The 17,447-nt window shown below is 38.9% G+C and overlaps 1 protein-coding gene across 1 annotated transcript in view; it reads left to right on the forward strand.

The window, feature by feature from the left end:
- WDR64 (WD repeat domain 64) overlaps window positions 1–6,039 on the forward strand; it is a 66,632-nt gene extending 60,593 nt beyond the window's left edge. The window contains exons 26-28 of the mRNA XM_010022603.1: window positions 343–442; window positions 2,841–2,921; window positions 5,971–6,039. Of these exons, the coding sequence (XP_010020905.1) occupies window positions 343–442; window positions 2,841–2,921; window positions 5,971–6,039 (250 nt within the window). The remainder of the gene's footprint in view (window positions 1–342; window positions 443–2,840; window positions 2,922–5,970) is intronic.
- The last annotated feature ends 11,408 nt before the right edge of the window (window positions 6,040–17,447 follow it).

Below are 17,447 nucleotides of genomic sequence, written 5' to 3' on the forward strand. Positions count from 1 at the left end.
CTTTCTTTATTACAAAAGCAACATACAGGAACTGTAATTAGAACTGACAGAAATGCTGAAAAACCATTATGAGACAGCAGATTAGCACCCAGCTGTGGTAACTGGTGTTTTTTGTATTAACATTGCCAGCCTTCTAAAGATGACAAGCTAGTATTTGGATTGACAAAATGTTACTGAAGCACTTGGTGACACCTATGAAGGTCCTAATATAAATTGTATTTTTGAGATATATGGAATAATTTGTAATTCAAAATAATTTTATTTTGGAGCCAGCTAAGAATGTTGCATTCAAAACTGCCATTTTTATAGGAGCATCAGATTTTTTCTGTCTTGTCTGTACAGGTGGAAGTCACTGACCAGATCACCTTCAGATTTAAAAGGTCCTAAACATGTGAACACAATTCAGGACTCAAAGTTTTTCAAATCTCTGGCTTCTCCAAAGGTAGCTAATGTATATGACAAACTTGTTTCTGTTCTGTGCAACATATAGGAAATGCAATTGTATGTCTCATTTAGAAATTAGCCATAAATAATTCTACATACCTTTCTCATTCAATGGACAAGCTAGAACAAAGATGCATAAATAGAGGGATCGAAGAAACCTCCCTGGTTTTCATTCCCATTGTTTCACACTTCCAAATTCCAATTTAGAAGGTAACACACAATGATTCACTATGATTTGGTTTAACAGCATTAAAAAACCCTAGAATTTTCACATGCTCCAAAAGAAATCCTAAATATCTCAAATTTACTTGAAGGAAGTGTGAAAATACTAGAACAAGGGTGAATCCCTGATTATACACAATAGCTCTTTTAGGGTTCCCATGAAATCAGAAACCAGGAGAGTTCTGAATTATTTTAGATATCATTATGAATACTTTCTACAACTTGAATTGAATAATGGTGCAGCTCCTCCATTTTTACCTGTCTTAGCCCTTAAAAGTCAAGGGAACAGATAAAATTTCTCTTGCAGTTGTAGCAGAAAAGGAAAAAGACACAAATCCTATGACCACTTCCAAAAAAGCTTCCATTAGCACCTTTCTGACCATTCTTTCCCTGAACCAGAGGTTTTTGGTCAAAACCCAGTAAAGGTTATGAACGCTTTAAAAATGTCTCCTAAACTTTGTGATACCATGAGTCTCCTATGTAGCACAATCTGATATCCTAATGCTGCCAGCTAATGTCCAAACAGTAGTCAGTAAAAGACAGCATTACTCCATGAGGCCAGCTAATTTTCTCTGTGTACCTTTGGAGAAAGAATGACAAGGTGAGTGGAAGATACGTCTCCACTGTTTATAGAATCATAGAATCATAGAATGGTTTGGGTTGGAAAAGACCATAAGATCATTTAGTTTCAACCCCCTGCCATGGGCAGGGACACCTCACACTAGACTCTGTTGCCCAAGGCTCTGTCCAGCCTGGCCTTGGACACTGCCGGGGTTGAAGCATTTACCACTTCTTTGGGCAACCTGTTGCAGTGCCTTACCACCCTCACAGTGAAGTTCTTCCTTATATCTAACCTGAACTTCCTCTGTTTAAGTTTAAACCCATTACCCTTTGTCCTATTGCTATCCTTGCCCTTCTTGCCAGCCAGTTCTTCCTTTCTCGTTTGTCCTTGCTGACTGGGACACCAAGTATTCAAGATCAACTCCCATCTTGTCTAGGTGCTTGACTATTGAAGCTAGTGGATTGCTTGCTGCTACACAAAGGTAGTCAAGCATGCAGTTTTGAGACATTCCACTATTTCACCCCAAGACAGCAACAAGTTGGTGAGCTTCCTTAAGTCACAGTTATATCAGTCACAGGTGCTGCACAGTCTCCAGAGCAGCCTGTGTTTAAATCACAGGAAGACTGATGTAGCTACTTTTTTGTAGGAGGATGCACTACAAAGTATTGGCAGTTGATCACTGGTCCCCTGCTGTTCAACAGCTGTAGATACAGCATTGTGTAATAAGAGAACAGTGTTAGTGGGAAAAATATGTTGGTGCTGGGTATAAAACATGAAATTTATTGTAGCAAAGTCAGTGGTTGAGTACATTGTAGGTCAAGACAGTAAAGGTAGGCTCTGCTTTGCATTTTACATAGTCATTTGGAAAGATGACTTACTGGACATCCCATAGCAGAAGATACATGATGCATGTTAGCACTGGAGTCCCCTTCTGATTAAGCTTTGGGTGAGAAAAAAGTTTGATTTCCTATCATTTGCCTTAGAGCAGAACAAACCAGTGGACTTCAGTTTGCACTTTAGACTAGGGTGTGCTATTCAGTGGCTGTGCAAATAGCTAGAGTATACGATTAGCTCACCATAATTCAGTTGTCTTATCTTTCTGAAATAGGTAAGGCCTAATAGTTAATGCACATGAGTAATGCTTAGAATTGACAGACAGATACTGGAAGAGATTCCTTTATAAATGTTTTACAGTGTTGAAGATGTGGTATGTTTTAAACTGTTATTACTATTATTTTATTGAGCTTACCAATATTAACAGGTGTTAATAGGTGAGAGAACTAAGTGCTTAAAACTAGCTTTAAGATAGGTGATAAAAGGCATTTTGCTGTTAACTCTCGATTTTGTGTTGCTTGGAAAGCTGGGATTTTGCTGGTTATGCATTTTCTGTAGTAGAATAATGATCCCTCTTATTTAAAAAAAAAAAAGTTCGAGGCAGCCTTTGCATGGTACAGAGAAAACCTGTGTATAAACCCTAATGTCTCTAGATAGTAGTGATACACATTTCTTCAGATAACATGAATCTTACCATGCAATTCAATAACAGAAGTAATGTCTTCATTATCATTTGTCTTCAGATAGTAACACACTAACTTTGGCTTCCCTTGGTCAGATCTATAAACAACCTTTGAAATGTTTTGAGCCTGGAAACAGACTGGCTGGTGCAGTATTTGGGCATCTTCCTATATATAAGGTAAGCGTAAGTGTTTTCTACCTTTTGCGGTAGCATTCCTAAAGCAGAAGCCATTAGCACTAGTAAATTATTACAATCACATACTCTGACATTGTATTGTTAACTATCTGCTTCTCAATTTAATTTTCTAACATGGTTTGCATTACTACCTATCCAACTCCATTCTCCATTTGGTGGAAGCTTGAGAAGCCAGTTGAAGAAAAAATGCCGCCAAGTGAGTATTCCAGATGCTTGCTTCTCCTGTTCAATCTCACCTCACTAACTTTTTGCTCAGACTCGACTTTTTTAACCAGCCCCCCAAAATTGATTCTTATTTGCACAAAGATTTGGCTATTGTAAGTTAATACTGTTTTATGGGTACTATTGGTTTGGTTTATTGCAAGCTGTCTAGCAAGGTTTCCTAGGTTGTTCCGTCTATGGAGAAAGACCAGAACGCCCACAGGTGTTTATCCCACCTATCATAGGATGGAAAGAATCACCCCTAGCAGAGGTGGTGATCTCTTTCTATAGAAGGTACCTAGAAAACTAGCTTGGATGAGACTGTAACATCTAGATGGCTAGTTAGGTAGGATGAATAGGGTACTCTGCTTTCAAATCTATATGGCTTAATGCTTGTGCATGCAGCATTACAGAGTATCTCAGAAAACAGAAAACTTGGGAGCACAATGTTCAAGCAGTTGGCACATATGCTATTCTTCTGACCATTAATGTGCCTTGGAAATCTGTGTTTCATTTTCTTCCAGAAGAAGAAAATAAAATACAGGGGGTCTTGTGCCTTGGCAAATTAGGAGTAATTACACTGAAACCAATGACACTGCAATGGATTTACAATGAAATGAGATCAGACTTTTTCTGTGAGCTACATACGCAGTAAATATTTTCTTTTGTCTGTGCTGTTACAAAACACTATCAAATTGGTCCGTTCACCTGAATATATTATTTAGTTCTTGACATTTTGCAATTTATTTTTCAAGGTCTCCCAAAGAAAAAAGCTGAGACATCAAGTGCCACTGGATAGACAATGCAGACAGGTGGAGAACAGGGTCAAGACAAATAAACATAGTGTCCATCTTCGGGACAAGTGGCTTAGCAGGTTCCTTATTTCATTTTTTCTCTGTTTCTTTTTAATTTTTAATTATATTTAAATTCATTTCACGATTAAGTAGAACATCTAGAAATCAAACTTTTACTTCTATTCCAATCTTTCATGCAGATAAAAAATTCTAATAAAGACAGTGTATGGTTATAACAAGATACTCACAGAAAAGCCCATCTCACTCCACTTTTCAATGGTTAAGAAGGAAAAGAACCTAACTGTGATTAACTGCTTACAGATTCAGAGCCATAAATCTGCAAAAATTCTGCTTTTGCTAGCCATATAGATTCCTCTGAAGAACAAGAAATGTTATTCCAGAGGTCTTGCTCTAATCTTTCTCTCATGTTTTGGGAACTTTGGTGTCCTTCGATAGGCAAAGAGATGATGGAATGGTCCATAGGTAGCACAGATATGCCACAGTATCTTAGTCAAATGTCTTCTTCCAGAAACATTTAGATTTCCTTGTTAATCATGTGGAGATAAGACAGAAAGAAGATTGAGAACTAGGTTCAAATAGTGAGAAATGGCCCTATCTAAAGATACCTGGATTTAGGTTACAACACGATAGAACACACCGTCTTTAACTCTGCACTATTTTCAGCTGAGCTAACTTTACATTAATTAAGCATAATTACAAAACCAGAAAAGGCACAACCTAAGCAAAGCTCCTTGCAATTGTTTTGTTAATGCTATGCAGATGAGTCTTTGGAATTATCACTCTAATACCTTTTAGTTAGAATATTTAGCCAATATTTCTGTTTGCTCAGAGGATTCCTTGACCAGAATTATTAACAGAACGAAATGGCCATATTACCCCCAAAAACCATTTTCAGCAGCTCAGATATTCCTTCTGGTTTATGCGACTTTGTTTCATAAATGCGCTAACATGTCACACTAGGGAAGATCTGTGCACTTTAGATTTTTTTTGAGTTATTTTTCTGGCTGATTTACTGCCTGTCAGTTCAGGTTTATGGGCAAAATCCTCATCCCTTGTTGCACCAATTTAAATCCTAGCTCTGCAGATTTAAAACAGTAAAAAACACTATAGGTCAACTCAATTGACCCCAATTATGTTCGTATTTTTTATTATATAGTGCAAACTAAGACTAGGGCATGGTAGATGTATTTAAGCAAAGATCAAAATGTGATTCAGGATGTAATGATGGTGAAAGTGCAATAGTATTATTTTATTAATATTGTGACTCAATATGAACTCCTCACAATGAACCGTTGTAAACAAGACCAAAATTCATAAAAATTACTCAGCTTATTTTAGGGTGATCAGGAATCATACTCCTTTTCAGCAGTTGCCAGTGGCTGTTTACTTAGTGAGAAGCTAGTAACAATGTTGTTCTGGTGGATTTTGCATTAATTGAAAGTATTAAGCTATTCCCCTCTGGGATGTGCTAAAACCTACTTAACATCTTCACTATTTTTATGATTGGACCCTGAACCCTTAATCTAAAACAGAACCTTTGGATACAACTGGAAGAGGACTGGCAATGTTAGCTCCAGTAGGTTCTGCACAGGTCTGGCTGCTGTACCCCTGCAGGTGCTCTCCAGGGCCTCTAGTTCTGTTCTCCCAAAAAGTCCATATAAAACAGAAAATCAGGGCAGTGTGATACAGAGAAATTACACCTAGCTCTCTGCGAACTGTTTCGAAGGCAGAAGCAAATCAAAATGGCATTCTCCTTTATCCAGGCTGTGTCAGCCTCACAATTATTCTTGGTAGCAAAGTTAACTGTAATTTGAGCTTTGTGAGTCACTCCAAGGCAGATTTCTGTAGCCTTTTTAACTCTTTCCACCACAGTAGTTATTTTTTTTATTTTTTTTTAGTGTCTAATGTGTCAGAACTCCATTTTATACTCACAATCAGATAAACATCCAGTTCACAGAAAGGAGTTAATATGTCCTGCTGCTTCTGCTGCTTTAATTCCTTGCTTATGCTTTCAGAGAGCACGTTCACCCTCTAAGCCAGAAGACTACATGCTGAGCTCATATTCAATTCATTATCAGTCATGATTCCCTGAATTCTTCCTGGCATTTCAGCATTCCAGGACACTGTCACAACATGACACAGGTCACAGAATACATATTCTATCATCCTTTGTCTTGCTAAAGGTACAAATCATTGCCAAGAGTGTCACTGTGGTAAGTATTTAGCGTAATTAATGTAACTAGTGCCATTATTACCAACAATTTTGGAGAAAACAAAGGTGTTTCTATATTACTGGTAACGAATGACGTTTGATCTGCTGGCCTTCTTGGAAAAACTGTCTTCTGGTAAGCTGACAATGACTTGCAATGATTTACCTGTCTTCAACTTGTTATAGGGCTATGATGGATTTTGGGGTAATACTGGTTTTTGGTCCTTTTTTAACAAAATATCTTGTGGGAGGATATTTAAAAATACTATTATCAACTGTACCAGGTCTGGCTGAGGTGAACCTAATTCCATTCCATATAATGTCTTGCTCAGCAATAACAGCTTATGGAATGGAGGAGCAAATCAAGATATTTGGGGTTAGGGTATCTGTCTTCACATGTAACCTTCCCAGGAAAAGGTTAAACATCTGCCTGCTGATGGGATGTAGTGAATGAATTCTGTATTTTGTTTTGTTTGTACATACAGCTTTGCTTTGCCTATTAAACTGTGTTTATCTTGATCCATGAGTTTTCTAACTTTTGCCCTTCCAAGTCTCTCCCCCATCCCTCTGGGACAAGTAAGCAAGCAACCGGGTGGGTGCTTAGTGTCTGCCAGGGTCAACCCACTACATAAACACAATTAACCTTGTGATTAAAACTAAAATCGAGTTTGTCTGACAAACCAAGTATCACCAGGTAAAGCGTAATCTGCCATTTACTATCGGTGTTCCTTTCATCTGCCTTTGAAAGACACCTACGTCAGCTCTCTTCCACTTACCTGAAAATTGCCTAGTCTTCAAAGATTATTAAAAGTGAACAGTTCAGGTTCACAGAGCTCCTTTTCCATTTCTTTCGATTCTCTTATGTGTATTGCTTTATAATCGTGCAAGATTTTCTCTTTGCTATTGACCCTATTTATAGTTGGAACTAAAGTATTCTACTACCGTTGCAAGATGCAGAAATTCTGCTTCTCTTCAGCTGGTTAACTGGCTATTTACTTACTTAGAACTATCTACTCAGAACTGACTATTAACTCATTCTTTCATTTCTACCAAACCCTTAGCACTGCTAGGATTTCATAAGTTCTTAATTTATGAATTTTACTCTTTTCAGTCTTGCTGTCTGCTCCTTTTAGATTTCCTTATTAATTGCCCATGTTTTCCAAGAGCCGATTTGTCTATTGTGGCATAAATAGACTGACTATTTATGCCACTGTATTCTCCGTGGTGCAGAAGAGCCAATCCATAATGTAATACTATTCCCAGTAACAATCAAGTGTTTAATCTTATGCTGAAAGAAATCAATGGACTATCTCCCAGGAGGGAACCATGCTGTAAGGAAAGCTGTCAAAGATGCATGATACGTTATCTTTAGCAGCCTTCCATCCAGTTACCACCTTACTGTTGTGCTATTTAAACTGCAACAAGATTTCAGCACTGTAATGCTCTCAGAGGTTTTTTCATAATTCATTAAATTAACAAAACCTGAAGTAGTTCAGACTGAGTGTCATTGCTCAACATTACTGTTTATTTGAAGAATTCCAACTCCTAGGGCTTTATAAATGCCAAATAGAAACTGGTCCCAGACCCAAACATTTTACACAATGATATTATCCTATTGTCTTAAGTGTCATGAGAAAAGCAGAGATGCTTCATTTCTTTGAACAGATCATCTACTAAGACACGGCACTGCACAAAATTCATTAGAAGAATAGTTGTTTATTGTGTGCTAGAGAACTGAGGATGCTATTGAAAGAAATTATGCATGGAGAAGCATGTCAGACAAGTGATACTTCCAAATACACCCACTCATCTTCAAGAAGTCTTTTCAATGCTGGATGTAGCATAAAGTTGTGTGTTGATGGACTTACTGGTATTAGCTGTGATTTTCTCTATGTAGATGTCTCTGTATTCCACTGCAGGTTAATTTCTTTCCACCATCATTCACAATTATATTGCAGGCCTAAATGTTCCAGGTGTATCAGCTGTTCCATTGTTCCAGATCATTACTGTATTATGTAAAGGTGTCTTTACAGGACAGCATCTTTCAGCACGGCAGAAATTCACGGTTGTGCTGGCTGCAGTAGTTAGTTTGCCAGAATTTCATTACAGCCCTTGCTAGTGCTTTACAAAATCTGGGACGTTCTTCAGCTGCTCTCACCCACTGGGGTAGTTCAAGCTGAATGGCATCAACAGTGCCAGAGCTACGGGAACTGAAAGTCTTTGTTATGTATCCACCACTATAATAGCTCCCATTATTTGGGCTAGGATTGGATGGAGAAGGCACACAAACATAACTGTTATCTTGTTCTTCAATATATTTACCCAGACTTCTGTTCCCTGCAACCAAAGACTCAGAAGACACATTGACTAGCTGACTGGCCAGATGGCTAATTGAGGAACATGACGCAGAAAAGAAGCCTGAGTTAAGAGAAGTTTTTGAAAAGGTGTAACCTAATTCTATCCACCGTTCAGGATGTGCTTGTCCATGGATATCCAGAATCAGGCCCCCTGTCATCTGTCTTTTTGCAGTGGTCAAAAATCCCATGTACTCCTCCCACGCCTGTTCTGCTTGGGGAATTCCAAAGCAAGCTTCTTCCTTTGCCCTGTTAGCATCCATCTTGAATCTCTGAAGGTGGTTTATAACGATATGTGGGAAGAAGCCAGCAGTAATGTTGCTGATTTCATCAGCAAGAGCTTGAACTACCTCTATAGTATACCTGTCTTGGCTGGTAGACACTTTGCATTTCTTATAACTTTGAATACTTCCAGGAGGACACTCATGAGAGAAAATACAAGAGGAAGTCTTTGCATCCCAACAGGCAGCCTCTCGATCAGGGATGTCTTTGGGTTCCATTGACCCACCGTGTGGGACAGAGAGAATCAGGTTCATGTTGCCCACTTGATATTCTGTGAAATTATTATGGCCAAATATAACCTCTTTGGTGCCAGTGGTTTTCAAAACTAAATATAAAATGGAAAGGAGGAACAGATACATATTCTTCATGTGCTGCTAGAAGACTCAGCAGTATGGAATATATCAGTACCTACATAAAAGGAAAAGACAGGGTTTAGATTACTTACAGCTGGGAACACATGAGAGACTGTTTAGCTACTACTGGAATCACTGGTTACTGATTAACCTATTTTAATTTTATTCCACATAGCACAAAAGAGAAGTATGTATATGAGAAACAAAAAGGAATAGAGCCTTTAGTGTTGCTAGATGTAACTGATGCAGTGTTTCCAAAAGAGAAGATTCTCCCAGAATAACAGGTGAGGGAAATGATAGATCACTGGGCCTCTTTCATTTCCCTGGAAAGCATAAACTCTATTTGATCATCCTATCTGATCCCAGAAAATCACTAGATCCCAGCAAAATATTTGAAATAATTTTTTTCAACCAAACCCTCCCTTTTTTTCACCTATGAAATGTAATAAAATTCTAACAAAATTTGATAGAATATATGTATCTCACTGGCCTGTATGAAATGTCTGTTTTCCACATGACTACAGGAACTAGAAGCTATGTCAGCTCCGACCAGCATGGGGCTCGTGTAAAATAAGCAAACTGATAAAAATTGAGTGCTACCAAGCTCTATCTCTAGCTATGCTCCAGGCTGAGTTAATTTGAATCATAGAATAGAATCATAGAATGGTTTGGGTTAGAAAGGACTTTAAGATCATCTAGTTCCAACCCCCCTGCCATGGGCAGGGACAACTAACACTAATCCATGTCACCCAAGGCTCTGTCCAACCTGGCCTTGAACACCACCAGGGATGGAGCATTCACAACTTGTTATGCAACCCATTCCAGTGCCTCACCACCCTCATTTGATATCATTATAGATAGGTACCAGTGAGTGCATTAAGGAGTGACTCTATTATCTTCTAGGGAGCTATGTTTTTAAGCCTTCGCTAACTCTGCCTTTTTTTGGAAAGCTGGCATTCAGCAAGATGCTGGCGTTGTTTTCTGGTTTGAAGGCATTACACCTCTAGAAAGATCAGAGTCTTGAGTGTAACTGTGTTGGATGGATATAAAATGAGTGAGTCAAGTCAGTGAAGAGCAGAATAGAAAAGGATACTTTTCATTTCCATGACTTTAAAAAAAACCTCAACATAGGTCATATGAAGAGTATGTAAACAGATGCATTTGCAGATAAGGCAGGCTGCCCTGTCATCTATCCTGCCCCTATCATTACATCACCTGCAGAAATGCATAGGGTAAGAGGAACAGACAGCGGAAAGGTTAAGAAAGATCTGCAAGAGTCTGTCCACAGCATCTGGCCTGAGAGCATATGTAAGAGCAGCCAGTAATATTGAGGGGGCAGGATACAGTATGGAATCACCCTCCCAGCAGCTGACTGCTCTTGGAAAAGGAAAGGGCAATTTCACCCACATAATGCAGCAAAATATTACTTTCCTACTATGATGGAATCCTGCTGGCTTTTTAGAGACAACCTCTGTTGCCCACTGACCTCATCCACGCTGAGGAGTCTGTATATGAAATGCAAATACCTACCTTCCTCTCCAAACTGAGGAGCCTGTATATGCAAGGCAAACATCTTTCTTCTTTCTGGGCTGAAAGTATCAAAACTTCCAATTGAGCTGGAATCAGACCCCTGAGAATCTAATCAGTTTTCCTACAGAGCATAATTAAGACCTTTTTTAATTTCTTTTTAACCTTTCAGTTAACAAGTCCTTTTACTTGAGCTACTAGCTAAAAAGAAGCTTTTATCCAAGTCCTTGTATAGTTCATGCTCCCTTAGATTTCCTTGAGACACAGACCTTCACCTACTAGTTCACTGTTTGCGTTACCAGAAATGTTGGGGAAAAGAATATTTCCAACCATCATTCAAAATCCCTTTCCTCAGAAAAATAGGCTGCACATACAGAGAGTGCAAGCACAGGAATAGCTTACCCCAGGTGCAACAGGACCAGCACCAAGTTAAGTTAATCAACAGCAACAACTCCCAGGTGCTGCTCACCTACCCCAGAAGGACTCAGGTTTCCTTTGCTTTGAGCTCTCATCTTAAATAGGATGACACAGCTGCTCCTTTCCCACTGCCTGCCAAACTGTTTGTTGTCATCTGCAGCAGCTTGCTTGCCTTTTTGCAATTTCTTGTTAATGATTGAATCAAGCTGTTAACAGTACTAGATCAGGCCTTAAAGGTATGTGGAGAGAGAGCTCTGTATGAGTCCTAAGCTGGAAGAAAGTCACCTCAGCATAGCTCAGGCTCTGGGCAGACTTGGAGAGTCTGGAGGAACTTTATGATCCCAGGTTGCTTTAAAGAGTTTTCTGGACAACATCCAGGGGCCTCAGAGATAAAATGTGAAGTCACAATAATACAGGCTAGAACCGTTATTCTGAATTTCATCATAGGAAAACACACACCTTTCCAAAAGATTTTAACTCAAAGGGGTGGTGTTCAGAGAAGCACAGAAGCATGTGCAGCTAGGAGGAATATACTAGAAAATGTACCCATTTGTCTTCTTCAGCACAAGGGTGGAAGTCCAAGTGCACAAGGAGCAAAATAACTGTAATAGGCTCCAAGTTGCTTATAGCTAAACTTATATTATCATGAGGTTAAAAAAAATTAAAATCCACATTTAAAACTGGCAATAATCACTGTGGGACTAGTTTGAAGGCTTACCGATAAAGAAAGGGAGAGAGAGTTGTTCCTGCCTCTGCACCTTCAAAAGCGAAACTGGACTGACCACAGCACTTCACTGCAGCTGGGGCTTCCTCTGTCCCAGAGGTCTCTAGAGGCCAGGCTGATCCGTGCAGGCACATGGCACAGAGGCTGCAGCTGCACCCGGATGTATCATTTCACAACAAAGGATCACGAAAGGGAAAAAAACTATGCACTGGTATACTAGAATTTTAGTGTGCTTTTGTTCTCTATTCTGAAATACGTTTCTACAGATTAAAAAAAAAAAAAATAGCTGCAAGCAGCGCAACCACACCAAAGGAAAGCTCAGAATAGTTAATATCATCAGTAAAGGTGGCAAAACTGGTAACGAAGAGGGTTTTGAGGTTTAATGGCATACTTTTGGGTTTAATTTTTGGGATCTTTTGGAGGAAGCCTAGGCATTTTTCTGAGACTTCACTGTAGGAAAGGTGGTAGGATACATCTGGTTTTGTGCACACCCATCTATGTATTTAAGGCCATCCATTATAAGAAAACACATTTTCTGCACTCAGAATCAATCCAAGGTATGTCTGGCAGAGAAAAGAATGGAAGCAACTGGAGATGGCAAACTGAAAAGACCTCTGAGTTGAAAGATAAAGACAAAAGGACAGATTGGTAGGGTGTGGACAGGGGTGTCCTTTGGAATACTGGAAGGAGAAGGATCTCAACATGAAGAAAGGAGGAAATACATCAATTTATAATAAGAAAGCACAGAGGCAGAAAGAAAGGAAGAAAAAGATGGGGCAGACTGCTGGTGTTTTGTTTTTCACAGTGAATCAACCACGTAGGGTTAAATGCAGGAGTCTTCCATGATGCTGATTCAGTTTTGCATCCATGATCCAGCATAGTATGATCTCTTTTCCTGGTGTTCTCACTTATGTCGTTACTGATGTGCAGCAGCTCACAGCTACATGTTGCTGACTGATAGGATCCCATTATGCTTCTCATTATGTACCACTTCAGATTATTTTTAGTAAGGAGTGCAGAATCACAGTTGTCTCTTGGCTGTGATAACTGGATGTACTGTCTGTATTTTCAGTATTTTCTTAAAGAAGAAATCAGCAAAATGCACATCTTTTCCACAACTTCTTTCACGCTTCTAATTGTAGTGCCATTAAGCTTCTAAAGACAGTTATGCAAAATATTAAAAACAATTACTTCTATGGGTTTTTTGTAAATGGAAATTCCTTCTAAAAATTAAAACATTTACACACCCCCACCAAAAAAATTGTCAGGCCCTTACATAAGGAGACAGGGTTAGCATTCTAGTGCCTCTACAAACATACTGAGCCTGAAGGATTTTATGAGTGTTACAGGTAATATTCCTGCATGCATGTAGCCATTTGCTGTAACTGCAAACTGTTGCTGAAAATACACATACTTCGATTGTTGCTTATGAACTGACGAAAATGCTTTTTGGTGATACATATGTGGTGAATTTTGAAAAAAGAAGCAAAAATCACACTAGGCCCTTAGCTACTTTGTCTTGTTTTGACAAAAGCCTTACGGACCTCAGTGTGGTTTTGCTTGGATTTGGGATTTGTACTCCAAATAACGCTCCTTCTCGGCTTGATTCTCCTACACATCCCTACCTTAGCATTGACAAACTTCTGGTGAGTAACAAGACAGCATTTCACAGCATTAGTGCATTATACAAATGTTGTGTTCACACAGGTACTCAAAATGAATGCACTCAGCATCTGAAGTTTCAGAGACAGATGGTGACTGGATGTTGTACGTGTGGCTCATAAATCCTCATATTGACAATGTGTATAAGAAAAGTTTTCTATAAAGGTAAATAGCAATTTGGAATATAACTCTTTTATGCCTCTTCTGTATTGTAAAGACCAAGGAAGACTGCATTTTCCCCTGGTTTTAGTTCACCCATAACAGAGTACAACCTATTGAGGCAAGGCACTGTAGACAGCTTGTGTAAGGATCTGAGGCTGCTGACAAACAGGAACAGATTAGGTTGAGATGGCCAACACAGAGACTGCCTCAGGCATTTGCTTTTCTGCCTTCCTGGAAATTGTTGTTCTCTGATGTAAAACATGGCCGGTGAACCAGCTTTCTAATTAATAACAACAACCAAAATAGATGTGTTACATACTGCTTATCACTCTGGAAGCTAGACTGGCTACTGAATGATTGTGCTGATCCATACTATTGGTCTGGAGCTTCCATGACTTGTTTCATTCTGCTACAGTTGGTCATCTGCTTTAACTTCTTTGACATAACTTATGATCTCTGTTTAGACTACTTGAGTTTTGGTAAGCTACAGCTTAGTAAGAAAGGAGGAACACACTCTGTCCTGGTTTTGGCTGGGCTGGAGTTAATTTTCTTCCTAGTAGCTGGCATAAGCCTGTGTTTTGGACTTAGTCTGAGAATAATGCTGGTAACACACCGATGTTTTAGTTGTCGCTGAGTAATACTTACCCTGACCAAGACCTTTTCAGTCTCTCATGCTCTGCTAGTGAGGAGGGGTACAAAAAGCCAGGAGGGAGCAAAGACAGGACACCTGACCTAAACTGGCCAAAGGGGTATTCCATACCAGAGCACATCATGCCCAGTACATAAGCGGGGGAGTTACCCAGAAGGGACTGATTGCTGCTCGGGTTGGGCTGGGTATTGGTCGGCAGGTGGTGAGCAATTGTATTGTGCATCACCTGTGTTTATTGGAGTTTTTTCCTTTCCCCTTTTAGCTTTATATTCTCTCCCCTTGTTATTTCCTTAATCATCATCATTTGTAGTAGCAGAAGTAGTATATTGTACTTTAGCTATTAAACGGTTCTCAACCCATGGGGTTTACATTCTTTTGATTCTCCTCCCCATTGCACCCCAGGGTAGGGAGAAGAGGATAGTTTGTGAGCAGCTGCATAGTACTGAGTTGCCAGCTGGGTTTAAACCATGACACACTCGGTACACACTGTCAGATAAATACAGCTAAAAAAGATGAGCTTTGCAACGACTTCGAGTAACTGACAGCAATTAGCTGTCAGCTAATAGCATTCTTGCACATCAGAGTGATTGTTGCTCAGCATATTTCTCGTGGAACCACTTATGAATCCAGAAAATACAAATCTTCTACCAAGCCTGCATCCTGCACTAGTTATCTCTGTTGGTAAGTGAGATGCCTTCCACATAAATCACGCTTTTGGCCTGGTTTTACTGAAGCAGATGGCAGTTGCAATATTAATTAGATAATCTGGGATTTTAATTTATTTACTAACATTATTGATACAATATTTGCCTAATAAGTTAGGACCTTTGAAAAATATTTCCTCTGCTACTAAATACAGCTTTAAGAATGTCTTCCTCTAGACTTCTCTCAAGTGTGTACATGAGTTTGTTTGTGCTATTAAGGCCTGGCTTCTTGCCTAAGCCAAAAAAAAAAAAAAAAGTGTGTAAATATGGAAATATTAATAAAAGCCAGATGAAGGGTGCAGTTAATGTAATACTGCTGTCTGTCAGAGATTGAATTACTTTTCCTACATATTTATTGAATAGTCCAACTAACTGGCAGCCAGACTTTCTGAAATAGGAGTGATCAAATTCTTATGCAGTAAAGACAATACAGTAGCAATAATAAGGAATTCACTGAAATTTTTGAAAAACTACTCTAAATCAGACATCTGATCAGCTAATATCACAAGAGCTGATCCTCTGATTGAGACCTTCTACAAAGTGCCTATTTTCATTCCAAGTATTTTAATCTACCCTGTGAAAACAATTCCAGCAGTACCAGACAATGTAGGGAAGGAAGTTTACTAAAAATCTGTAAGATGTCCTTGTCCATTGAGGTGCACAGTGAGGACAAAATTAATTTTGCTTGACCTTGGTTATGAAAAGGTTAGTTGTCTGCATCCAACCTCGTGATCCCATTTTCTCTCTATAGTCAGTGTTGAGAAAGAAGCAGTTCTCAAGGTACTTTAGCACACTTATCTCGGGCCCCTATCTTAAATTTCCAGCTCTTCTTTTTTACTACATGATACAAAATAATTGTAAAGGAAACAAAAATGTTCCTGCTACACTTCCTATTTGCATGTCTGTTTGAAATGTGTTCTGCCAGTCTCTATAACACTAGCCAAGAAAATAAAAAGCACACAACAGGGATTTGGCATAGTAATTCCTAGTCCTAGCAAATTCTCCAGACACACAAGCTACCTGTGAAAGGAAAGGATTGTACATATTGTTATAAGTCTTATAACTAATCACAACATGTGCTACAGTCCAGTTTCATGTAGTATCTATGGGAAATAAAACTGCAATAATACACTATTCTTTAAAGGAATCACTCACGAAAGTATTATACTCTACTTCCTTCCAAAAGACACTGTTGAGCTTAAAGACCAGTATCTTTAGCCAGTTTAAGTCAAGATAGTTCTACTGAAACCAGCAAAGCCTTTGACTCACTGTGTAAACCTTTATTATTTTCTATGAGATGTAGTGAAGGTGGGTCATAGATAATCACACTGAAGATATTTGTAACAAACTGAATGTTAATGCGTACCATGCTAACTCTTCAGCTTCAAGGTACCCACCCTTTCACATTTAAGGAATCACAGAAGAAAATTGGAGCTGGGCAAGGATTCTGGAGCTCTGGCTTCCTTCAATGCATGTTCTTTGGCTTCAGTGCTTCTGACTCTGAGGTTCACCTTAATTTTTAATGTAATCTAGAGAAAACAATCAAAAGTAGATTTAATTGAATTGCTTTCGACATTTTGAAAGATATGGGTATATTATATTGTCTGCCTTGATTATTGTTGTTCCCATTAACACATAAATTTAAAGGAAAAAGAAAAGTCAGAATTGATATAAGAACGTACTCTTAAGAGACCCTAATCCAAACGGAATTCTAGTTGCAATTGAATTTGAAACTTCCAGAGCATAGCAAATATAGACAGAATCATGGAATGAAAAGAAGAATCAGCAAAAAGAAATGTAATCAGTATTTTCAGCTTTAAAACATCTTGTACTGTCACCATGGCCAGATTATTTCTGTGCATTTCTCAGTGCACTCACAATATTCTTAAGAAGCTATAATTCAGATGTGCTTTTTCCAAAGTGCATTGAATTTAGGCCTTGCTGTCTACTGTCTGGAAACATTGTTTTTCTGCCCTGCTGACTGAGTCATCCATGGAATGGAGTCAAAGTATCGAAAAAACTATACAGATTCCAAAATGGCAAGCTCGGATATATTTCTCATTGCAAATTCTAATTTAAGCAAACATACCTTTATGTTAACTAGCAAGAAAAAGAAGCTCTATGATGTATCTCAAACTCAAAACTCATCAACTGTTGATCATTTTACCCAGACAATCTATTTTTCACTTGTAACTTGACATCTTTGCAGTGGAACTGCAGTACTAACATCTCAGATGGCTTGTGTTATGGCAAACGTGACTGGCACTGGCCCTGTGTGCTCTGACCAGGCCGCTGCTGGAGGGCTGTTTTTTTCATTTCCGTGTTCTGGCTGCACCTTCTGGGGTGACAGCAGGATCTCATCTGGACACAGCAGATACGTTACACAAGGATAAGCCCATCTGATAGTTCCTACCTGTGTAGGAAACGGGCAAGGATGGGAGACGGAAGG

Source organism: Nestor notabilis, unplaced genomic scaffold (assembly GCF_000696875.1).
Source record: "Nestor notabilis isolate BGI_N333 unplaced genomic scaffold, ASM69687v1 scaffold3559, whole genome shotgun sequence".
Taxonomy (NCBI): Eukaryota; Metazoa; Chordata; class Aves; order Psittaciformes; family Psittacidae; genus Nestor; species Nestor notabilis.